We start from the raw sequence: 25,199 nt of genomic DNA, 5'->3' as shown, positions 1-25,199 counted from the left end.
GCCGCTGGCCTGGCAAACCTCCACGGGTCCACTCCCCCCATCTGATCCATAAACCCCCTCAGAACCTTGGCTGCAGCTGGCCTCTTGCCCGACCTCGACCTAGATTGATCCAGTGCCGGGTCTAGTACCGTATTGAAGTCCCCCCCACCATTATCAGATTATCGGGATCCCGCTCAGCATGCGCTTCATGAACCCTGCATCGTCCCAATTCGGGGCATTTCCATTCACCAGCAACACCCGGGCCCCCTGCAGTCTACCACTCACCATCATATCGCGTCCCCCTTTATCCGCCACAATACTCATCGCCTCAAAAGTCACCCGCTTGCTCACCAGGATCAAATTACTGTGTTATTGAAGACTGACGCTTGGCCTCCTCCACTACCCTGAACACCAAGTCCCCGAACATGAACAGTCTGATTAACCAGCTTATTCACACAGATCAGACCAACCCAGCCCACCCATTCTCAGTGCATCTGCTTTTCTCAGGCTCCCTTGTAACTCCATCCCTGCTCTCACTGCGCTGAGCTCAAGTGCGAACAAAGCATTTTTGTCTTCAGATTTTTATTGTGAGAGGTTAAACCTATCAGGAGACAATGAATAGGCCAGTCACTGTTCTCATCAAAACACAAGGCTTAGGGGCTAATGGAGGGCTGTAAATTATGAAAGATTTTGATACACATGGAGAATGTTTTCACTTGTAAGGGTAAGAGAAAAACTAGAGGCTATCAATGTGATAATCTAATCAGGAATTCAAGAGAAATTTCTTCCCCAGAGAGTGGTGGGAATGTGGAACTCGCTACCACAGGGATTGGTGGAGGTGAATAACATCGATATATTTATGGGGAAGCTGGATGAACACGAGGGAGAAATGAACAGACGGCTGCACTGATAGAGTCAGATGGGAACGCATGAGAGGAGGCTCAAGTGAAGTCTAAACACTGGCATGGATTGATTGGGCTGTTTCGATGTTGTATATTCAATGTAATTTCGCCTGGTATTGCCTTTAACTCTCACATAGTTGATTCCGGGTTAAAGTGAAACAGTTTCACTCCCAGAAAAACATTTCAGCTCATTGTTTCCAGCTATTGTCCAATCGGTGCCTCTTGTCAGCCAGGTGTTCGTGTGAGGAGTCAAGGTATTCAATGCAACGACAAAGATCTTATGTACTTTGTACCAATATATCTTTGAAGAGCAGATCTTTTTTTCAAATGGACTGGATTATTTAAATTTGAGGTTTTAATCAATTCTTTGAAGTGCTTGATTATCAGACAGTCGTATTCAAATCGGAGAGTTTGTTTTATACAAGACAAAGTAGGCACATGATCAGCACCCCATTCACCATCTCCACCATTGATACCCAGTGGCAGCAGTGTGTAGCAACTACAAGCGGCACAGTAGCACAGTGGTTAGCACCGTTGCTCACATCACCAGGAACCGACGTTTGATTCACGGCTTGGGTCATTGTCTGTGAGTAATCTGCACATTCTCGCTGTGTCTACGTGGGTTTCCTCCGGGTGCTCCGGTTTCCTCCCACAAGTCCTCAAAGATGTGCTGTTAGGTGAATTGGACATTCTGAATTCTCCCTCAGTGTACCCGAACAGGTGCCAGTATGTGGCAACAAGGGGATTTTCCCAGTAACTTCATTGCAGTGTTATTGTAAGCCTACTTATGGCAATAATAATAAGATTATTATTATAATAAAGAATATTATTACCATCTCCCAACATTTATTTTCTAAGGGGCCTCTGTGGAGTTGAGGTTTCAATCAGATCAGCCGGGAACTTATTGAATGGAGGAGCAGGCTCGAGGGGCCGAGTGGCCTATTCCTGCTCTAATACATATGTTATCACATCCTTTATAATAGATTGCAGCATTTTCCCTCCTACTGATGTCAGGCTAATGGGTCTGTGGTTTCCCGTTTTCTCTCCCTCCTTAAATATTGGGGTTACATTTACCACCTTCCAGAATCCATAGAATTTTAAAAGATGACCACCAATATATCCACTATCTCTACAGCCACCTCTTTCAACACTCTGAGATGTAGAGCAGCAGCTTTTGGGGATTTATTAACTTTCAACCACGTTAATTTCTCCAGTACTACTTTTTCACTAATACTAATCTCTTTCAGTTCCTCGCACTCACTAGTCCCTTGGTTCGCTCGTGTTTTTAGGACAATTTCTGTATCTTCCTCCATGAAGCCAGACACACAGTGTTTAGTTTCTCTGCCATTTCCTTATTCCCCATTATAAACTCTCCTGTCTCTGCCTGGAATGGACCCACATTGGTCTTTGCTAATCTTTTCTTTTCAGATTCCTACAGGAGCTTTTCGTGTTCTCCCCAGTTTGCTCTCATATTCTATTTTCTCTTTATCAGTTTCTTGTTCCTCCTTTGCTGAATTCTTAAAACAAGTTCCCAATCCTCAGGCTCACTACTATATTGTGTCCTCCATTGATCTAATGGAATCTTTAACTTTTCTTTTTAGCCACGATAGCTTCACTTTTGCTGTTTAATTTTTGCTTCTGAAAGGAATCTATATTTTATGTAAATAAAATGCAAGTGGTTGCCTGTCTATTGTCCATCGTCATACAAAGAACAACACAGGAACAGGCCCTTCAGCCCACCAAGCCTGCTCGGATCATGATGTCTGTCTAAACTAAAACCTTCTGTGCTTCCAGGGTCTGTATCCATCTATTCCCATCCTATTCATGTATTCGTCAAGATGCCTCTTAAACGTCACTATCGTACCTGCTTCCACCACCTCCTCCGGCAGCGAGTTCCTGGCACTCACCACCCTCTGTGTAAAAAAACTTCCCTCGCACATCTCCTCTAAACTTTTCCCCTCGCACCTTAAATCTATGTCACCTGGGAATTGACTTTTCCAACCTGGCAAAAAGCTTCTGACTATCCACTCTGTCCGTGCCAGTCATAATTTTGTGAACTTTTATCAGGTCGTCCCTCAACCTCCGTCGCTCTAGTGAAAACAATCCGAGTTTATCCAACCTCTCCGGACAGCTAATATCCTCCAGGCCAGTCAACATTCTGGTAAACCTCCTCTGTACCCTCTCCAAAGCCTCCACATCCTTTTGGTAATGTGGTGACCAGAATTGTAGGCAATATTCCACGTGTGGCCTAACTAAGGTTCTGTACAGCTGCAGCATGAATTGCCAATTTTTATACTCAATGCCCTGACCAATGAAGACAAGCATGCCCCTCCCCACATTGAGAGCAGATGAATGGTCTCTCCCCAGAATTAACTCGCTAGTGTCTCCGTAGTTGGGACGGATCATTGAATGTCTCCCCTGCTCAGAGCAGGTGAGTGGCTTCTTCCAGGTGTGAACTCGCTAGTGTTCCCGCAGGGTGTCTGGATATCTGAATCCCTTCTCTCACTAAGAGAAAAGCAGCTTCTTAGCTCCTTATCCACCTGCGTTGCCACTTTCAGTGATATGTTTATTGTAATTTCCCAATCTACCACAGACAACTTGCCCCTCAGACCATGACAGTCTCCTTCTGTGAGAAACACCCAGATAAATTCGTCAAAAGAACCCTGTAACCACCATAGCCCATCTTCATGGCAACATGGCTGCTTTGGGGACCAAATATCTTCCAACGTGCAAACACCTTTTCATTCTGTGCTCCTCGTCAAACTTGGAACCAGGTAATCGCAACGAGCCTCAAAAATGGTCAGCCCACCGGAGGCAGCGGTGTTAGACCGGCCAGTCCAGCAGAAAGAAACCCTCCAATCATCACCATTCACCAGATGTCAGAATGAACAAAATGCAGTCCTGGATGTCAGTGAGAGCAGAAACAATAACAACGGAGCCAACATCTGTAAGTTGTGAACTTGTTGGAGTCACAACAGGTGTGATGAATCACAAAGCCCCTCCCCACATTGGGAGCAGATGAATGGTCTCTCCCCAGAATTAACTCGCTAGTGTCTCCGTAGTTGGGACGGATCATTGAATGTCTCCCCTGCTCAGAGCAGGTGAATGGCTTCTTCCAGGTGTTCCTGCTAGTGTTCCTGCAGGGTATATGGATATCTGAATCCCTTCTCTCACTAAGAGCAGGTTAACGCCTTCTGCCCAGTGTGAACTCGCTGGTGTCTCTGTAGGTTGGATAACCGAGTGAATCCCTTCTCACACTGAGAGCAAGTGAACGGCCTCTCCCCAGTGTGAACTCGCTGGTGTGTCTTCAGGTTGGATAACTGAGTGAATCCCTTATCACACACAGTGCAGGTAAACGGCCTCTCCCTGGTGTGAACTCGCTGATGTATCCCCAGGCTCTTTAAAGTAGTGAATCTATTCTCACACTGAGAGAAGGCGAACGGTCTCTCCTCAGTGTGAATTCGCTGGTGTCTCTTCAGGCTCGATGAAGTAGTGAATCCCTTCCCACACTGAGAGCAGGTGAACGGCCTCTCCTCAGTGTGAACTTGCTGGTGTCTCTGCAGGCTCAATAAAGTAGTGAATCCCTTCTCACACTGAGAGCAGGTGAACGGCCTCTCCCCAATGTGAATTCGCTGGTGCGTCAGCAGGCTCGATGAAGTTGTGAATCCTTTCTCACACTGAGAGCAGGTGAACGGCTTCTCCGCAGTGTGAACTCGCTGGTGTATCTTCAGGCTGGATAACTCAGTGAATCCCTTCCTGCACTGAGAGCAGGTAAAGGGCTTCTCCCCAGAGTGAACTCGCTGGTGTCTCTTCAGGCTGGATAACTCAGAGAATCCCTTCACACACTGAGAGCAGGTGAACGGTCTCTCCCCAGTGTGACTGCGTCGATGAGTTTCCAGCTCTGATGGAGATCTGTATCCCATCCCACAGTCCCCACATTTCCACGGTTTCTCCATGTTTTGGGTCTCCTCGAGTCTCTTCAGGTTGGAAAATCAGTTGAAGCTTCATCCACACACAGAACACGTGTATGGTCTCTCCCCGCTGTGAATGGTTTGATGTTTTTTCAGGCTGTGTAACTGGTTAAAGCTCTTTCCACAGTCAGTGCTCTGGAACACTCTCACTCGGGTGTGTGTGTCTCGGTGCTTTTCCAGTCACATTGATATTTAAAATGTTCTGATGCTGACAGATTGGGCAAACATTTCTCCTTCTAGATTCAAGGGCCGATGATACTCAGATCCCAAGGTATCGAGTGACTCTGTAAGACCGAGACGTGACAATTGAGATTTCTGTCTGTAATTCCTCTCTTGTAATATCTGTAAAAGGAGTTTACAAAAGTCAACACTCAGTACAGGATAGAAATTCAGAACAGAGAATTCTAGTTTCTATGGAACATTCCTTCCTCTCATTCCCCAATAACTCATCTCCAGGGAGTAGACTCGGAGGGGCAGGGTATCGGAGCAGTGACTGTAGGAAGGATGAGCTAGCTGACCACTGCACCCTGGTACAGGAGGCCATTCAAGCGGGGGGAGGAAGTGGTAGTTGTCGGGGATTCTATAATTATAGGAACTGATAACATCCTTTGTAAACAGGACCGAGAGTCCCACATGGTATGTTGCCTGCCCGGTGCCAGGGTGAGGGGCATCTCTAACCGGCTTGAAAGGATATTGGAGAGGGAGGGGGAGGATCCAGTTGTTGTGGTCCACATTGGGACAAACAATATCGGCAAGACTCGGAAAGAGGGCCTGTTTGGGAATATTAGGAACTAGGAACAGAATTAAAGAACAGGTCCCAAGGATTATAATCTCTGGATTATTCCCTGAGCCACGTGCAAATTGGCATAGAGATGAGAAAATTAGGGAAGTAAACACATGGCTAAAGGAGTGGTGCAGGAAAGAGGGGTTCCATTTCATGGGGTACTGGCATCAGTATTGGGACAGGAGGGATCTGTGCCGTTGGGACGGTCTCCACCTGAACCGATCTGGGACCAGTGTCCTCGTGGAAAGGATAAATAGGGCGGTCAGAAGGACTTTAAACTAATGGAGGGGGAGAGGAAGGCCTCAGGGGAACTCAATACAGTTCCAAAAACAAGTAGTAGGACGGTCTGGACTGGACAAATATACCGGTTATAAAGTTTACAGGAGGGACAGAGAATATGACAGAGGGGGTGGAGTAGCCTTGCTGATTAGAAATACTATCACCTCAATGGTGAAGATTGGATTTGTTTATTGTCACGTGTATCGAGATACAGTGAAAAGTATTGTTCTGCGTACAGTTCAGACAGATCATTCCATACATGAGAATACACAGGACAAACATCAATACACAATGAAAATACATAGTCACAGGCATCGGGTGAAGCATACAGGAGTGTAGCACCACTCAGTGGAGATGTGTGAAGAGATCAGGTCAGTCCACAAGAGGGTCGATTAGGAGTCTGGTAACAGCGGAGAAGATGTTTTCGAATCTGTTAGAACATAGAACATACAGTGCAGAAGGAGGCCATTCAGCCCATCGAGTCTGCACCGACCCACTTAAGCCCTCACTTCCACCCTATCCCCATAACGCAATAACACCTCCTAATCTTTTTGGTCACTAAGGGCAATTTATCATGCCCAATCCACCTAATCTGCACGTCTTTGGACGTTTTCTCAGACTTTTGTATCTCCTGCCCGATGGAAGAAGTTGGAAGTGTGAACAAGCCGGGTGGGAGGGGTCTTTGAATATGCTGCCCTCTATCCCAAAGCAGCGGGAGGTGCTGACAGAGTCAATGGATGGGAGGCGGGTTTGTGTGATGGACTGGGCGTGTTCACGACTCTCTGTAGTTTCTTACGGTCTTGGACCGAGCAGTGGCCATGCCAGTCTGTGATGCTGCCAGGTAGGATACTTTCTATGGTGCATCTATAAAAGTTGGTAAGGGTCAATGTGGACATGCCAAATTTCCTTAGTTTCCTGAAAAAGTATAGGCGCTGTTGTGCTTTCTTGGTCGTAATGTTGACGTGGGTAGACCAGGACAGATTGTTGGTGATGTGCAGACCTCGGAATTTGAAGCTGTAGTCAATGAATAGGAGTCTGATGTCGGAGTCCTTGTTGTCGAGATGCTCCAGGTGAGTGTGGCGCCAGGGAGATGGCGTCTGCTGTGGAGGATATAATGAGGGGAAGGATCCAGCGGAGACCATGGATTCTCTGTCGGCGGGATCTTCCGCTTCGCTGGCAGCGCGCTCACGCCAACGGACTTCCCAACGGCATGGGGGTGCCCTCAATGGGAAACCCCATTGGCCGGCTGCTGGGACGGAGAATCCCGCCCCACATGGGTGGAACTGAGGAACAAAAAAATCTCAAACTGTAATGGGTGTTGTGTATCGACCGTCTGGTTAGCTCTCAGGTGCTAGATTGTATAAAGGCAGAAATTAGGCGAGTGTGTAGCAAAGGCAGAGTAGTATTAATGGGGGATTATAACTGACACACAGATTGGGAGAGGCAGACAAGCAACTGTCAGAAAGGGAGTGAATTTCTGGAATGTGTCTGGGATAGTTTCCTGCAGCAATATGTTCCAGATGTAACAAGGGGACAGGCAATATTATATTTAGTTATGAGTAATGAGCCCAATTTAATTAGCAGCCTAACTGTGCACGAACATTGATCAAATAGTGATCACAACATGATTGAATTCAGTGTAGTGTTTGAAAGTGAAAAGCACATTACAGACAGTAGAATTTTAGACTTGGGTAAGGCTGACGTTAACGGGATGAGACAGGGACTGTCCTCGGTAAACTGGGGAGATTGGTTACTGGGTCAAACAACTGAAGATAAGTGGAGAATATTTAAAGAAACATTTAACGAGATACAGAGCAAGTATATACCCCTGAGAGGAAAAGGCTCCATTTCACAGAAAAAAAACAGCCACGGACAAATGAAGAGGTTAGGGACAGCTTAAAGCTAAAAGAAATAGCGCACAAAAATACAAGACACAGGACAGATCCGGACGAATGGGATAGGTACAAGGACCAGCAAAGGGTCACAAAGCAGCTTGTAAGCGCAACTAAAAGGGATTATGAAAGGAAACCTGCAAGGTTCATCAATATCAATGAGAAGAAATGTTTTGTTATATAAAGGGAAAGCGGGTGTGAAGAGCAATGTAGGCCCAGTAAAAGCTGTAAATGGAGATATTGTCAGTGATAATGGGGGAATGGCAGACACGCTGAACAATTACTCTGCCTCAGTATTTACAGTTGAAAATGAGGATAACTTGCCATAAGTCCCGAAAAAATTAATAGTCGATAGAGGACAGGGACTTGATACAATTAACATAATGATACCGATACCATCACTAACTAGGAGACTAATGGAACTGAAGAGTGACAAATCCCCAGGACTTGACGGTTTCCATCCGAGGCTGTTGAAGGAAGTCGGGGAGCACATTGTAGATGCCCCAACGATAATTGTCCAGAGTTCCCTAGATTCAGGAGTTGTCCCTCTGGATTGGAAAATTTCACTTTTTGAAGTGCGGATACACCAGCGAGTTCACACTGGGGATAGGCCATTCACCTGCTCTTAGTGTGGGAAGGGATTCACTTTTTAAGAAGGGTGAAAGGGGAAAAACAGGGAATTACAGACCAGTTAGCCAAACATGACATGGTAGCACAATGGTTAGCACTGTTGCTACACAGCCCCAGGGACCCAGGTGCGATTCCCGGCTTAGGTCACTGTCTGTGTGGAGTCTGCACGTTCTCCCTGTGTCTGCGTAGGTTTTATCCTGGTGCTCCCACAAGTCCCCAAAAGCCGAGCTGTTAGGTGAATCGGACAGTCTAAATTCAGTCCCTCAGTGTTAAGCCTACTTGTGACACTAATAAAGATTGTTATGAACATCTATGGTGGGGAAACTGCTGGAATGTATAATCAGGGATCGGGTAACTGAACACTTTGAAAAACATTGTTCGATCAGGGACAGCCAGCCTGAGTTATTTTACTGAATCTTTTGAGGAGGTGACTAAGGTAGAGGACAGGGGACTGTCTATGGATGTCATTTATACGGACTCCCAGAAGGCATTTGATAATGTCCCACACAAGAGACTGTTGGCTAAGGTGGAAGCCCTCGGAGTTGAGGGCAAATTATTGACACGGTTAGGAAATTGGTTGAGTGGCAGGAGAGTGCAGGGATATGGGTATTTAATACGGGACAATGAAGAGTATAACACCGAGTTGTAGACAAACAAAACTGATTTTATTTAACATGAACTATATACACAGCTCCAGTTGCTGAGTTAGGAGAGATTACTCAAATTTGACCTGTTGCACTTTTCAGGATTAATTTCAATTTGTCACTGTTCTGCCATCTAACCAGCCCGTCCATATCATCCTGAAATCTGAGGCGTTCCTCACCATTTCCCACACCCCCAATTTTTGTGTCATCTGCGATCTTATCATATCTCCAACATTCACATCCAGATCATTGATGTATGCTCCGAACAACATGGAACCCAACACCGATCGCAGTGGAACACCATTGGACACAGGCTTCCAGTCACAAAGACAATCTTTGACCATCTCCCTCTGCCTGCTGCCAGGAAGCCAATTTTGGTATCAATTTGCCTGGAGCCCATCTTGACCAGTCCCCCATGTGAGACCTTGTCACAAACCTTACTGAAGTTTTTCTGGGCTACATGTGGACGGCACGGAAGTACAGTTGGTAGCACTTTGCTCCACAGTGCCATGGTTCCAGGTTTGATACCCGGCTTGGGTCAGTCTGTGTGGAGTCTGCACGTACTCCCCGTGTCTGTGTGGGGTTCTTCCGGGTGCTCTGGGTTCCTCCCACAAGTCCCGAAAGACGTGCTTGTTAGGTGAATTCGACATTCTGAATTCTCCTGAGTGCACCTGAACAGGCGCCAGAATGTGGCGACTAGGGGATTTTCACAGTAACTTCATTGCAGTGTTAATGTAAGCCTACTTGTGACAATAAAGATTATTAACTGCACTACCCTCAACGACACGCTTAGTCACCTCCACGGAAAATGCAAATGAAATAGAATCCACAGAATCCTTCTGCACTGACCCTCTGATGGAGCATGCTACCCAGGTCCACTCCTCCTCTCTATCCCTTTAAACCCACCTTACCTTTTGGACACTAAGGGACAAGTGTTCATGGCCAATCCACCTATCCTGCACATCTTCTGGACTGTGGGAGGAAACTGGAGCGTCCGGAGGAAACCCATGCAGACAGGGGGAGAACGAGCAAATTCCACACAGTGTATACCTTAGATCTCTTCCTTTCCAATTCCCCACCCTCTTCCTTCAAACCAACTTTCCCTTTCTGATTTCCTGCTTTCAGAGACTCAAAGGCTTAGAGTCAGAGAGTTTTGCAGCAGAGAAAGATGCTCTTCGGCCCATCGTGAAAATCCTACCTGTTCAGCCACAGCAGGTCAAAGATGAAAAGAGAGAGCAACAGCTCAGCACTTCATGAAGACAGGTAGCCATTTGATCTGACCCTCACTGCTACCAGCTCAGATACAACACTGCACAAACTTAGCAGCCACTATAGAGTTGGGATCAGCTGTGGTGAAACACTGGACTGGATCCAGGACAGGGTGAAATATAGTTTGCTTGCCAGTTCACTGGAGGGTGTGGTCAGAGATGGGTGCTGCTTCGGGTGGATCAGATGAGGATTTTAATAGGCACCGATGAGGGTGTATATTGAGATGCTGGGTGGATTGTCTGGCTTGTCAGACAGTCTCCTCTTCACTGTCAAGCAGCATGTAGAGGTCTGGCTCCAAGTCTCCAAATTGGCAGAGGACATTGTGCAGAACGCTGTCCACAACCTCAGCTCCATCTCCTTGTTCTGGTGCAGAACCAGAGGCACTGCTATTGCTGCTCTGAAACCTGTTACAGTCTTTGTTTGGGTAGGTCTTTATAAGACATAATCTTCCTTTGACAAAGCCATGCTAACTAGCCTTTTTAAAAATAAATTTAGAGTACCCAATTATTTTTTTTCCGATTAAGAGGCAATTTAGCGTGGCCAATCCACCTAACCAGCACATCTTTGGGTTGTGGGGGTGAAACCCACGCAGACATGCTGACTATCCTTAATTAGTACTTGCCTTCGCAACAGAGATTAATTCTGTCCCTCAGAATATTTTCCAATCATTTCCCGACCACTCAAGTTAAATTCACTGGTCTGTAATTTCCTGGATTTTCCCTACTTCACTTCTTGAACAATGGAACCACATTATCGGTCCTCCAGTCCTCTGGCACCGCTCCTGTGGCCAGAAAAATTTGAAAATTGTCAGAGTGTCTGCAATCTCCTGTCTTGCTTCCCACAGCAGCCTGGGAAACATCTCATCTGGGCCTGGGGATTTAAACAAGTCACCAATAGAAGGGCAGAATAAGCACATAAATTTAATGGGGAGAAAAGGAAGTGTTTTACTTACAGAGGTGAGAGGAAGTTTCAGTCTGTGTGAAGCTGGAGGAACAGCAGGTTTGCTGGGCAGACAGTGAAGGAAGCTCCGTGCAGCCAGTGACACAGGCCCCAGACTCTGATTGGCTGAAGGATCAGCGCCTGTCCAGTCCTCCACAGGTTCCTATTGGCCAATCTCCCTCATGGAGACAATGCGGGGGCGGATCTCGGCCCACGTGAGGTGGGCGGGTATTTGACCTCCCGACGCTGAGCTGTTGTCCAATCCGGAGTATTTTGTTTCTGTGACCAGGGGTGTTGCTTCCAGTGTGCTGGGAACGCCCCTCTGAGTCATTGTGACGTCCCAAAGACGCCTGAATCACACTGTTCCGCGGTGACGTCTCCGGGTTCCAGTGCGCAGGCCCGGCGGGCGCACGCGAGAGCCCCGACCCCTCCTTTTGTTCCCCCTCCCCCTTCACATCTGCAGACAAGGTTTCCAGGCAACCGGCTGACGCTTCCGGCCAGAGCGAGAACTCACCCAGTGATCTCCATCTCCACCCAGCCCGGGACTGCGCATGTCCAAGGGAGATAGGGAACTGCGCAGTGCAGAGGAGAGCCCACCCTCTGACCTTCCTGCTCAGGTATTGGCTCTTGAGAAACTGGGAGGCCCGAAAGGACTTTGGTCCTCCAGCCAATTAGAGCACTGCCTTTGTGTGAATGAAGATTGAATGAAGCTTCACACAGACTGCAACTTCCTCCTGTCTTCAACATCAATGAGTAAAACACTCTTTTCTCCCCCTTTCCATTTCTTTTCTCATTCTGACCTTCAATTGGTGCCTTGCAACAACTGAAGGGAAAGGAAGTGAATCCAGGGAGGGTGCAAACTCTGGAAAGCTTGGCCCAGGTCTCTCTCTCTCTTAAAAACATTGACATCCTTTGATCCCTCAGCTTGACAATTATTTGGCTAAAAGGATGGTCTCTTTCCCAATGTTCACAATTAAAGGGCTGGTTTCCCCAGGAGATGGCTGACATTTAAGGGTCAGTAAATTAATATTAGCCAGAGATATGTCTAGTGTTGTTATATGGTACAGATTAGATATATTGTTTATGGTTCTGTAAAGTACATTTATTATTATTTCTAGTAGTGTAATATTGTACTGTAACTACATCATATATTTTCAGTAATCTGTTACCTCACAGGGTTGTTAATCTCGGGATTTCTCTTCCACAGGGACCAGTGGAGTCTAGAGGTCATTGAATATATTCAAGGATGAGTTAGACAGATTTATTTTTTCAATTTAAAGTGCCCAGTCTTTTTTTTTTCAATTAAGGGCCCCCATCCCTTGGACATGTGCAGTTCCGGGCCATCTGCCTGCATGGCAGATAGAGCAGTTTCTCCAGCACGGGGGAATAGTGGGAGCTGTGGCCTCCCTCACTTGTTTGGAGCCCAATATCTAATCTCCTGGGACTGGGATGAAAAGTGGGGGTGGCATTGACCTCAACCTGACACAAAGTACATGCAGGTAGTCACTGGATTTGATTGTGACCCCCCCCCCCCCCCCGCCCTCCCCAAAACATTGAAGTCACCAAGGAATATGAGGGTAGTGTGGGTAAATGGTGCTGAGGTCGATTGGCCATTGAGCTCATTAAAGGATGGGGCAAGTGGGCCAAATGGCTGACTGTAGCTCCTATTTGTTATGATCTGTGTCCAGGACAGGAAGCAGTGAGCATAGATCTGTCAATCAGTCTGAATCAGCAGCTTCAGGAGAATTGGGAGGGAGAATGGAGGGAGAGTGTGTGGGATGGATGGGGAATGAGAGAGGGAAGAATGTTCCATAGGAACCAGAATTGTCTGTTTTGAATGTCTATCCTGTACTGACAGTGCTGACTTTTGTAAATTGTTTTTCCAAGAGATTAGAAGTGGAGGAATTTCAGAGAGAAATCTCAAACGTCACATCTAGATCTGACAGAGTTATTCGGTTCCTTGGGATCTGAATATCTTCGGCATTTGAATCTAGAAGGAGAAATGTTTGCTTGAGCTGTCGGCATCAACAGATTTTCAACACCATTGTGACTGGAAAAGCACCGAGACACACACACCTAAGTGAGAGTGTTCCAGAGCACTGTCTGTGGAAAGAGATTTAACCAGATACGCACCCTGAAAAAACATTGCAGCATTCACAGCGGGGAGAGACCATACATGTGTTCTCTGTGTGGGTAAGGCTTCAATTGTCCAACTTCGAGAGACACAAGGAGACCCAAAACATGGAGAAACCATGGAAATGTGTGCACTGTGGGAAAGGATTCAAGGGCCCCATCTGCACTGGAAGCTCATCGACACATTCACACTGGGGGAAGGCCATTCACCTGCTCTCTCTATGGGAAGGGATTCACTCAGATATCCAGCCTGCAGGCACATCACGGACTTCATACTGGGGAGAAGCCGTTCACCTGCTGTCAATGTGGGAGGGAATTCAGTGATTCCTCCACCCTGCAGAGACATCAGCGAGTTCACACTGGAGTGAAACCATTCACTTGCTCTCAGTGTGGGAAGGGATTCACTCAGTTATCCAGCCTGAAGTTACACCAGCGAGTTCACACTGGGGAGAGGCCGTTCATCTGCGCTCAGTGTGGGAAAGGATTAAATTACTCATCCACACTATGGAGACATCGACGAGTTCACACTGGGAAGAGGCTGTTCACTTGCTCTCAATGTGGGAAAGGATTCAGTGATTCATCACACCTGCTGAGACACCAACAAGTTCACAAGTGATTACAAGGGTTGGAATTTGCTGTTATTGTTTCTGCTTCAACTACATCCAGGACTGCATTTTGTTCATTCTGACAATTGGTCAATGGGGAGGGTCGGAGGGTTTCTTTCTGCTGGACTGGCCGATCTCCCAACTTTGTCTGCAGTGGGTTGTTGCTCTTTGAGCCTTGTTGCGAATACATGGCTTCAAATTTCACAAGGATCTGTTGTACCAAAACCATAGTGTGTCTTTAACCCTTATACGATGGACAAATGACCATAAGTTGTATGATACAATAATATACTTTATTTACGATCACACAATTGTTACTGTTAATTAATCACACACACATGCAAGTTGAACTCTAACCTAATGCACACAAGACCTTAACTTAACTTTCAAGTGACTGGCAAGTACGGGGCAGATATGGCCTTATCTGGAGTCCGCAGTCTGGCAATGTTGAAAGTCTGTTGCTGGTCGTTGTTATCCTCGGCTCGGGTCCTTCCATCGATGGCGTGGATGGTCTTCCTCTTCGGCCGGTGAAAGGTCACCGATGTTTGTTACTGTTGAGAGCTGCTGTCGAGAGAGCGAATGGTGGGCTGCGCAGCACCTTTTATCCCCAGGAGTTTGAGCCCCTTTGGGCGGTCCCAGGTGAAGGCCCAATCAATCGATCAGGGCTTGATCATCTTGATCGATAATGTTCAATTAAATCCACTACCTTGTTCGCGGGGCTTGTCCTGACCGGCCATGTCCATTGGTGTCCGCGGCACGTATGCCTTCCCAAATGAGGAAAACTGACGCCACCAAGTCTGCCACTTTGTCAATTTCCATTTAAGCCCATTGTCCCGGGATGGCCTTTTTCCTCGGCTGTTAGACAAACCAGCTTTTTGTCTATTTGGAAGCTGCAGCCTGTCTGTCCCTGAACTTGGCCACTTTTCCCAGCATCCTTTGCCGGACGCCACTTTAGGCGGCCACATATCCCTCCTCTTGATCCTGAACGCGAAGCGTGGTAGATCACAGACTTAGAACCAATACCTGCCCAGCATCCCCAGTCACCTGTCTATTAAGTAAGGCCCTAACACTAAATTCAGTTACATATTACAGATACTACGCAAATTCAACCTTACAATTACACACTTAACTATATGGGCAGCTGCTGCTCTACATCCCAGAGTGTTGAAAGAGGTGGCTGGAGAGATACATTGGTGATTATCTTTCACAATTCTATAGATTCTGGAATGGTTCCTGCAGATTGGAAGGTGGTAAATGTAACCCCAATATTTAAGGAGGGAGAAAGAAAATGGGGAACCACAGACCCATTAGTCTGACATCAGTCGGAGTGAAAATGCCAAAATCTATTACAAAGGATGTGATAACATACGAATTAGGAGCTGGAGTAGGCCACTCGGCCCCTCGAGCCTGCTCCACCATTCAATAAGTTCCCGGCTGATCTGATTGTAACCTCAACTCCACATTCCCACTGACCCCCCGATAACCTTTCACCCCCTTGCTTATCAAGAATCTATTCAACTCCGTCTTCAAAATATTCAAAGACTCTGCTTCTACTGTCCTTTGAGGAAGAGAGTTCCAAGACTCATAACCCTGAGAGAAAAAAGTTCTCCTCTGCCTTAAATGGGCAAGTTATTACTTTTAAAGTGACTCCAATTTCTAGATTCTCCCACAAGAGGAAACATCCTTTCCACATCCACCCTGTCAAGTCCCTCAGGATTTTATACGAATCAATCAAGTCACCTAAACTCCATCAGAGTCCAATCATTCCTCATAAGACCAGCCTCCAATTCCAGGTGTGAGTCCAGTAAGCCTTCTCTGAACTGTTTCCAAAACATTTACATCATTCCTTAAATGAGAGCAATACTGTACACAGTGCTCCAGATATGGTCTCACCAATGTCCTGTATAACTGAAGCATAACCTCGCTACTTTTGTATTCAATTCTCTTTTTGTGATTCATGCTCTTGGACACCCAGATCCCTCGGAGTCTCAGAGCTCTACAATCTCTCACTATTCAGATCAGAAACTTTTTTATTCTTCTGGCAACATGGACAATTTCTAATTTTCTCACATTATTCTCCATTTGGCAGATCTTTTCCCACTCACGTAACCTATCTCTATCCATTGTTGTCTCCTTATGTCCTCTTCACAAATTACTTTCCTACCTATCTTTATACCATCAGAGGTCAGAGCAGGAGTTGGCCATTCAGCCCATCGAGCCTGCGCCACCATTCAATACGATCATGGCTCATCATCCACTTCACGGTAGCAGTGGTTAGCACAGTTGCTTCACAGCTCCAGGGTCTCAGGTTCGATTCCGGCTTGGGTCACTGTCTGTGCGGAGCTTGCACTTTCTCCCTGTGTCTGCGTGGGTTTCCTCCGGGTGCTCCGGTTTCCTCCCACAGTCCAAAGATGTGCAGGTTAGGTGAATTGGCCATTCCAAATTGCCCTCAGTGTCCAAAAAGTTTGGGTGGGGTCACTGGATTACGGGGATAGGGTGGGGTTGTGGACTTAGGTAGGGTACTCATTCCAAGGGCCGGTGCACACTCAATGGGCCGAATGGCCTCCTTATGCATTGTAAATACGATGATTCTATGATTCAATGTCTTTTTCCCCACACTATCTCCATATCCATTTGTGTTATTGATATTTAGAAATCTGTCAGTTGGATGGCACGGTGGCCCAGTGGTTAGCACTGTTGCCTCATGGCACCAAGAACCTGAGTTTGATCCTGGCCCTGGGTCACTGTCCATGTGGAGTTTGCACATTCTCCTAGTGTCTTGTGGGTCTCAGATCCACAACCGAACTTATTGTGCAGCATTGGTGAATTGGCCTCGCTACACTGCCCCTTAATTAGAAAAAACTAATTTATTAAACAAAGAAAAAAAGAAATCTGTCGGTCTCTGCTTTAACCACACTCAGTGACTGAGCTTCCACAGCTCTCTGGGGTCGAGAATTCCAAAGATTTCTCTGAGTAAAGAAATGTCTCCTCCGAGACCAGTCCTAAGTGACTTCCCCCTTAGTTTGAATTTGTATCCCCTGGTTCCAGACTCTCCAACCAGGGGAAACATCTCACCTGCACCCACCCTGTTTATTCCTTTATGGATTTTGTAAGTTTCAATGAAATCCCCTCTCATTCCTTGGAACTCTAGAGAAAAGAGGCCTAGTTTCCCCAATCTCTCTTCCTGGGACAATCCTGCCAAACCCGGAACAAGTCTGGTGAAACTTTGTTGGGTTCCTCTGTGGCAATACCTTTCCTAAGGTAAGGGGAGTAAAACTGCACACATTACTCCAGCTGTGGTCTAAGCATTTCATAATGATCAATGTCAAGGCCACTGGATGGTATTCACTGAGGCACATTGCCTGGTTCTTCTTTGGCACCGGTATGATGGTGGTCTTGAAGCAGGTGGGAATCTCAGAACGGAGTAGGGAGAGGTTGAGGATGTCCGTGAACACACCTGCCAGTTGGTCCGCGCAGGATCTGGGTGCATGGCAGGGACTCCGTCAGGACCCGCCGCTTTCCGAGGGTTCACTTTCAAGACGGCCAATGTGACTTTGTACGCTGTGACGGTGGGCATGGGCGTGCCCAAGGCTGCTTGGGGCAGATGACAGGTTTGTTGGTTTCCTGCTCGAAATAAGCATAGAATGCATTGCGTTTGTTGGGAAGGGGTGCGCTGTTGCTAAAGATTCTACTCGGCTTTGCTTTTTAGCGCATTATGTTGTTTAAGCCTCGCCACAATCGATGAGAGTCCATGATTCTAGCTTAGTCTGGACAACTCTTCTGTTGTCTCTTGGCATCCCTGTTGGCTTTGCAGAGGTTGTACCCAGATTTTTTGTGTAGGTCAGGGTTGCCGGACTTGAATACCTCAGACGTGGCCTTCAGTCGAGAGTGAATCTCCGGATTCTGGTTGGGTAACGTACGTACTACCTTCTTTGACACACAATCGTCTACTCACTTGCTGATGAAGTCTGTGATGGTGCTGGCATACCCATTTAGGTTAGCTGCCGAGTTCTTGAATAGGGACAAGTCAAGAAGGAGCTCTTCTGTTGCCTCAGACCAGCATTTGCACAACCTTCTTAACCGGATTCTCCCGCTTAAGTTTCTGCTTGTATGCTGGGAAAAGGAGCACCATCTTGTGGTTCAACTTTCCAAAGTGCAGTCGGGATGGATCATCAGGTGCCCATGATGTTTGTGTAGCAGTGGTCAAGATGTTGGGGCCACTGTTGGGACAGGAAGTGTGTTGGTGGAATTTTCATAGATTATCATAGAATTTACAGTGTAGAAGGAGGCCATTCGGCCCATCAAGTCTGCACCGGCTCTTGGAAAGAGCACCCTACCCAAGGTCAACACCTCCACCCTATCCCCATAACCCAGCAACCCCAACCAACACTAAGGGCAATTTTGGACACTAAGGGCAATTTATCATGGCCAATCCACCTAACCTGCACATCTTTGGACTGTGGGAGGAAACCGGAGCACCCGGAGGAAACCCATGCACACACGGGGAGGATGTGCAGACTCCGCAGACAGTGACCCAAGCCGGAATCGAACCTGGGACCCTGGAGCTGTGAAGCAATTGTGCTATCCACAATGCTACCTACCGTGCTGCCCACGCTGGAGGTTGGCCTGTTTGAAGTGCCGGCCACGATGAACAAGGCCTCCGGGTATTCCGTTTCATTGTTATTTATAGCGGTTACAATTCATCAAGCGCCTTCTTCACTTCCACCTGGGGTGGGATGTAGACCCCCGTGATGATGGCAGAAGTGAACTCCATGGAAGGTAGTATGGACGGTACTTCACAGTCAGCTATTCCAGGTCCGGGGAGCAGTAGTTCGCAGGGTCGCTACGTCCGAGCACCAGGAGGAGTTGAGGAGGCAAAACCCTCCACCCACTCCAGGTTCAGTCCTGGATGTGATTAACAGCAGGAATAACAGCAGAATCAAACCCAACACCACTTGCGAACCATTTGGTGTCTCAGCATGTTGGACGACTGCGTGAATCCCTCCCCACAGTGAGAGCAGGTGAATGGCTTCTTTCCAGTGTGAACTCGCTGGTGCCTCCGCAATGTGGATGATGTTTGAAACCTCTGTGCAGTGAGAGCAGCTGAACAGTTTCTCCTCAGTGTGAATGCGCAGGTGGGGCATCAGTACCCGAGAGCTTTTAAACCTACTCCCACAGTCGGAGCATTTAAAGGGTCTCTCATTGGTGTGAGTGACATTGTGGCTCAGCAAGTGATGACCGAGTGAAGCTTTTCCCAGTCGGAGAGGTGAACGGGCTCTCCCCGGTGTGACCTCGCTCGTGTTTCATCAGGTTGGTGGAGGTTCTAAAGCTCTTTGTGCAGTGAGAGCAGCTGAACAGTTTCTCCTCAGAGTGAATGCGCTGGTGGGACATCAGTCGCTGTGAGCTTTTGAAACCCCTCCTGCAGTCAGAGCATTTAAAGGGCCTGCTCTTGGTGTGAGTGACATTGTGTTTCAGCAGGCTGGATAATTGAGCAAATCCCTTATCACACACAGAGCAGATGAACGGCTTCTGCCCGGTGTGAACTCTCTGGTGTCCCTGCAGGTGGGGTAACCGAGTGAATCCCTTATCACACACAGTGCAGATGAACGGCTTCTGCCCGGTGTGAACTATCTGGTGTCTCAGCAGGCTGGATAACCGAGTGAATCCCTTCCCACAGTCAGAGCAGTTGAATGGCCTCTCCCCGGTGTGAACTCGTTCGTGTCTCCGCAGGGTGCCAATGTGAGTGAATCCCTTTTCACACTGAGAGCAGGTGAAAGGCCTCTCTCCAGTGTGAACTCGTTCGTGTCTCCGCAGGTTGCCAATGTGAGTGAATCCCTTTTCACACTGAGAGCAGGTGAAAGGCCTCTCCCCAGTGTGAACTCGTTCGTGTTTCCGCAGGCTGCCAATGTCAGTGAATCCCTTTTCACACTGAGAGCAGGTGAAAGGCCTCTCTCCAGTGTGAACTCGTTCATGTCTCCGCAGGTTGCCAATGTCAGTGAATCCCTTTTCACACTGAAAGCAGGTGAAAGGCCTCTCTCCAGTGTGAACTCGTTTGTGTCTCCGCAGGTTGCCAATTTGAGTGAATCCCTTTTCACACTGAGAGCAGGTGAAAGGCCTCGCTCCAGTGTGAACTTGTTCGTGTCTCCGCAGGCCTCCAATGTGAGTGAATCCCTTTTCACACTGAGAGCAGGTGAAAGGCCTCTCTCCAGTGTGAACTCGTTCGTGTCTCCGCAGGTTGCCAATGTCAGTGAATCCCTTTTCACACTGAGAGCAGGTGAAAGGCCTCTCTCCAGTGTGAACTCGTTCATGTCTCCGCAGGTTGCCAATGTCAGTGAATCCCTTTTCACACTGAAAGCAGGTGAAAGGCCTCTCTCCAGTGTGACTGCGTTGATGTCTTTCCAGCTCGTGTGGGGCAATGTATCCCTTCCCACAATCCTCACATTTCCATGGTTTCTCCATGGTCCGGGTGATCTTGCATCTCACCGCGTTGGACGATCAGTTGAAGACTCGTCCACACGCAGAGCACCTATACAGTCTCTCCCTGCTGTGAATGGTGCCGTATTTTTTCAGGCTGTGTCACTGGTTAAAGCTCTTTCCACAGTCAGTGCTCTGTAACAGTCTCACACGTGTGTGTGTGTGTCTCAGTGCTTTTCCAGACACACTGATGTTTAAAATCTCTTGAAGCAGACAGAATAGACAAACATTTCTCCTTCTAGATTCAAAGGCCGATGATCCCAAGAATTGAGTGACTCAGTCAGTTCTTGACGTGATATTTAGTTTGAGATATCGGCCTCAAATTCCTCTCGTTCGAACTTCCTGCAAACAGATTTTACAATAGTAATCATTGTCAGTACAGGATAGAAACTCAGAACAGACAATTCTAGTTTCTATCGAACATTCTTTCCTCTCTCTTTCCCTGAAATGCTCTAAATCTCAATCCCACACACTCTCCCTCCATTCTCACTCTGCTATAACTAATATTCACCCTCCCAATTCTCCTGAAGATGCTGATCCAGGCTGATTGATAGATCCAAGCTCACTGTTTCCTGTCCTGGACACAGAGACCTGTATTCACTTACTTTCCCTTCCAATTTTCCTGAAGGTGCTGATCAACAAATCTAAACTCACTAAAACCTGTACAAGAGTAGAGAATCTCCATACAAGTACATTTACTGATTAGAGATAGGGAAATTCTGGGGAAGAGTTTTATTTAGTCATGGAGTAGTCATGACAGGGAACTCACTGCCCACAAGGGTTGCGGAAGTCGAGATGATCAATAATTTAAAATAAAATAAGATGGTTACTTGAAGAAAATAAACTTTCAGGGGAACACAGATATCGAGGGGGAATGGGACTGACTGGATTGCTGTAGAGAGTCAGCATTGACTTGAGTTACCAAATGGATTCTGTCAGTGCTGCAATGACTGTATGACTGGAAATATATAATGTAGGTACAGTAATATTTACAAAAGGAGAAATAATAATACATGTATTGTCTTACAGAACCATCAATAATAGCTACAATACATACCATATAACAACACTCGACATACCTCTGTCCAATATTGAATTTTTAAAAATTAATTTACGGGATGTGGACAATGCTGGTTAGGCCAGCATTTATTGCCCATCCCAGTTGCCCTTCCGAAGTAGTGGTGAGCTGCTTTTTGAACTGCTGCAGTCCTTGAGGTGTAGGTACATCCCCTGTGCTGTTTTTTTTTCCCACTTTGTTTTTTTATAAATTTAGGATACCCAATTAATTTTTTACAATTAAGGGGCAATTTAGTGTGGCTAATCTACCTACCCTGCACATCTTTGGGTTGTGGGGGCGAAACGCAAGCAAACACGGGGAGAGTGTGCAAACTCCACGTGGACAGTGACCCAGAGCCGGGATTGAGCCTGGGACCTCGGAGCCGTGAAGCAGCAGCGCTAACCACTGCTCCACCATGCTGCCCTACATCCCCTGTGCTGTTCGGGAGCGAATTCCAGGATGTTGCCCCAGGGGCAGTGAAGGAACGGCAATATATTTCCAAGTCAAGGTGGTGAGCAACTTGTAGGAGAACTTCCAGGTGGTGGGCTTCCCAGGTTTCTGCTGCTCTTGTCCTTCTAGATGGGAGTGGTTGTGGGTTTGGAAGGTGCTGTCTGAGGAATCTTTATGAGTTACTGCAGTGTATCCTGTAAATGGTATACACGACTGCTACTGTTTGTCGGTGGTGGAAGGTTTGAATGTTTGTGGAAGGCGATGCAATCAATCAGGCTGCTTTGTCTGGATAGAGTCGAGCTTCTTGCGTGTTGTTGGAGCTGCACTCATCCAGCAAAGTGGAGGGTATTCCATTACACTCCTGACTTGTGCTTGTAGATGTCTGGTGGACAGGCTTTGGGGCATCAGGAGGCATGTTACTCACCGTAGGATTCCCAGCCCTTGATCTGCCTTGGTAGCTGCAGTATTAATATGGCTAGTCCAGTCCAGTTTCTGACCAATGGTAACCGCCAGGATGTTGGTTGAACCAAGGCTGTAATGAGGTAAGGAACTGAGAGACCCTGGCAGAGCCCAAACTGAGCGTCCTGGAGCAGGTTATTGCAGAATAAGTGCCACTTAATAGGACCTTTGATGACTCCTTCCATTACTTTGCTGATGATGGAGAGTATTCCGACAGGGAAGTAATTAGCTGGGTTGGATTTGGCCTGTTTACTGACCCTTTAAATGTCAGCCATCTCCTGGGGAAGCACGGTAGCACAAGTGGATAGCACTGTGGCTTCACAGCGCCAGGGTCCCAGGTTCGATTCCCCGCTGGGTCACTGTCTGTGCGGAGTCTGCACGTTCTCCCCGTGTCTGCGTGGGTTTCCTCCGGGTGCTCCGGTTTCCTCCCACAGTCCAAAGACGTGCAGGTTAGGTGGATTGGCCATGCTAAAAAAAAAAAATTGCCCGTAGTGTCCATAAGGGTTGGGAGGGGTTATTGGGTTGCGGGGATAGGGTGGAAGTGAGGGATTAATGTGGGTCGGTGCAGACTCGATGGGCCGAATGGCCTCCTTCTGCACTGTATGTTCTATGTAATCTATGTAATCTATGAAACCAGCCCTTTAATTGTGAACATTGGGAAAGAGATCGTCCTTTTAGCCAGACAAATAAATGTGTCGAGCTGAGGGAGCAAAGGATGTTAATGTCTTTAAGAGAGAGAGACCTGGGCCAAGCTTTGCAGAGTCTGCACCCTCCCTGGATTCACTTCCTTTCCCTTCAGTCGCTGCAAGTTACCAATTGAAGGTCAGAATGAGAAAAGAAATGGAAAGGGGGAGAAAAGAAAGTGTTTTACTCACAGATGTTGGAGACAGGAGTCTGTGTGCAGCTCAAGCTCATTCAGGGTTGGGGGAACAACAGCTTTCTCGGCAGAAACCTCCATGTGCAGCTTTCGCATCGAGACAATGGGGGAGCTTTGATTGGCGGAGGGGCAGAGTCTTTCCGGTCCTCCAATCTTCCCATTGGACAACACCTGAGAGGTAAGGTCCGGGGAAGTGAGCTCCCCGACGCATGCGCAGTCCCGGGTCAGGGAAGGGGCGATCACCGACGGCCGGAACTGTCAGCCGGTTGCTGGAAACCGTCTCGAGGATGTGTTGGGGGAGACGGAACAGAGGGTGGGGGCGGCGCTCGCGTGTCCGCGCGCCGGCGTGTGCGCACTAATGCAGTGACGTCACCACGGAGCGACTGGATTCCTATTGGCTGATTTAGAGAATGAATTCCTTTGTGATGTCACAACGTGGAGGTTAAACAATGGGTTTCAGACTAAAACGTCCTCCTCTGGGCAACATCTGGGAGCAAATCAATGTCTCCCCCTTTCAGAAGTTCATACGATATAAGAACAGAATTAGGCCATTTGGCCCATCGAGTCTGCTCCGCCATTCGGTCATCGCTGATCTCATCCTGGCCTTATCTCCACCGTCCTGAGAGTTCTTCAGAACCCTTCAACCAGATTAAAAATCTGTCTAACTTCTCCCTAAATTTACTCACTGTCCCAGCTCCTCTGCACTCTGGGGTAGTGAATTCCACAGATTCACAGCCCTTGGGAGAAGCAGCTTCTCCTCAACACTGTTTTGAACAGGGCAGCACTGTGGCCCAGTGGTTAGCACTGCTGCCTACGGCGCTGAGGATCTGGGTTCGATCCTGGCCCTGGGTCAATGTCTGTGTGGAATTTGCACTTACTCCCTGTGTCTGCGTAGGTTTCACCCCCACAACCCAAAGATGTGCAGAGTAGGTGGATTGGTCACACTAAATTATTGCCCTTTAATTGAAAAAAAAATAATTGGGTATTCTTAAAAAAAATTTTTTTTTTAATTAAAACTTTTGAATTTGCTACCGCTTACCGTAAGACTATTACCTCTCGTTCTGGAATGCCCCACAAGAGGCAGCAGCTGCTCCAAGTCTACTTTATCTTTCCATTTCTTTCCTCATTCTGAGGGGACAGTGGTGACTTGCAGCAGCTGAAGAGAAAGGAAGTGAATCCAGTCTGTATGTTCCACACATTTTGAGTTCAGTAACATAGACATATTTCTGTCTGGCAGCCTGCATGGAGATTTTCAGGCCTCTCCAAGACGGGGAGCAGGGATCTGTCAGTCAGCCTGAATCAGCACCTTTAGAGAATTAGGAGGATGAATATTACAGCAGAGTGAGAATGGAGGGAGAGTGTGTTGGATGGAAACTAGAATTGCCTGTTCTCAATTTCCATTTGTAAATTCCTTTTACAGGATATTAGATGAAGATTTGCAGAAAAAAACCTAACGCCACTTCAGGATTTGGAGGAGTCACTTGGTTTATGGGGACCTGAATATCATCAGGAGAACCATCACTGCAAAAGACACTTCTGGGGTTAAGGATTGCCAATCAGGAAAAGGAACAGAATGGAAGTAAACACAGGAACGAAGAATCACATTGGGCTGCTTCCAGGAGAATTGAGTGACAATTCAGCGACGTAACCATGGAGTGTGATTTTTGATTGTCTTAAAAGTAAAAGGGCTACATTCTATTTGTAGTTTAAGGGATACGTTCCCTATAAAAATAGTGTTTAGGCATTGTTGCTTCTAGTTTGTTGCAGTAAAGTCATAAAACCTGAAGTTTTTGTCTTATGACTCATTAATTTGTTCACTGGGTTTAGAATTTATCTTTTAAAATTCCTGATCTTT

The 25,199-nt window shown here is 47.2% G+C and overlaps 2 protein-coding genes across 2 annotated transcripts; both read right to left on the bottom strand.

Annotated features, from left to right (window-relative positions):
• Positions 1 to 544: 544 nt before the first annotated feature.
• On the bottom strand, positions 545 to 12,168 carry LOC140420405 (uncharacterized). The gene is made up of 2 exons (XM_072504422.1): positions 11,303 to 12,168; positions 545 to 5,194 (listed from the first exon to the last, which is right to left on the bottom strand). The coding sequence occupies exon 2, from the start codon at positions 4,835 to 4,837 to the stop codon at positions 4,055 to 4,057; it is 783 nt and encodes a 260-aa protein (XP_072360523.1). The 5' UTR covers positions 4,838 to 5,194; positions 11,303 to 12,168; the 3' UTR covers positions 545 to 4,054.
• A 1,827-nt stretch (positions 12,169 to 13,995) lies between these two features.
• Positions 13,996 to 23,676, bottom strand: LOC140420389 (uncharacterized). The gene is made up of 2 exons (XM_072504394.1): positions 23,343 to 23,676; positions 13,996 to 20,843 (listed from the first exon to the last, which is right to left on the bottom strand). The coding sequence occupies exon 2, from the start codon at positions 20,484 to 20,486 to the stop codon at positions 19,227 to 19,229; it is 1,260 nt and encodes a 419-aa protein (XP_072360495.1). The 5' UTR covers positions 20,487 to 20,843; positions 23,343 to 23,676; the 3' UTR covers positions 13,996 to 19,226.
• Between the last annotated feature and the right edge of the window lie 1,523 nt (positions 23,677 to 25,199).

Source organism: Scyliorhinus torazame, chromosome 5, assembly GCF_047496885.1.
Source record: "Scyliorhinus torazame isolate Kashiwa2021f chromosome 5, sScyTor2.1, whole genome shotgun sequence".
Lineage (NCBI taxonomy): Eukaryota > Metazoa > Chordata > Chondrichthyes > Carcharhiniformes > Scyliorhinidae > Scyliorhinus > Scyliorhinus torazame.
This window is presented reverse-complemented; position numbering and strand designations above follow the sequence as displayed.

Bases quoted from the DNA above. Each gene is read 5' to 3' on its own strand.
- LOC140420405 (XM_072504422.1), bottom strand. From the start codon at position 4,837: ATGGAGAAACCGTGGAAATGTGGGGACTGTGGGATGGGATACAGATCT.
- LOC140420389 (XM_072504394.1), bottom strand. From the start codon at position 20,486: ATGGAGAAACCATGGAAATGTGAGGATTGTGGGAAGGGATACATTGCC.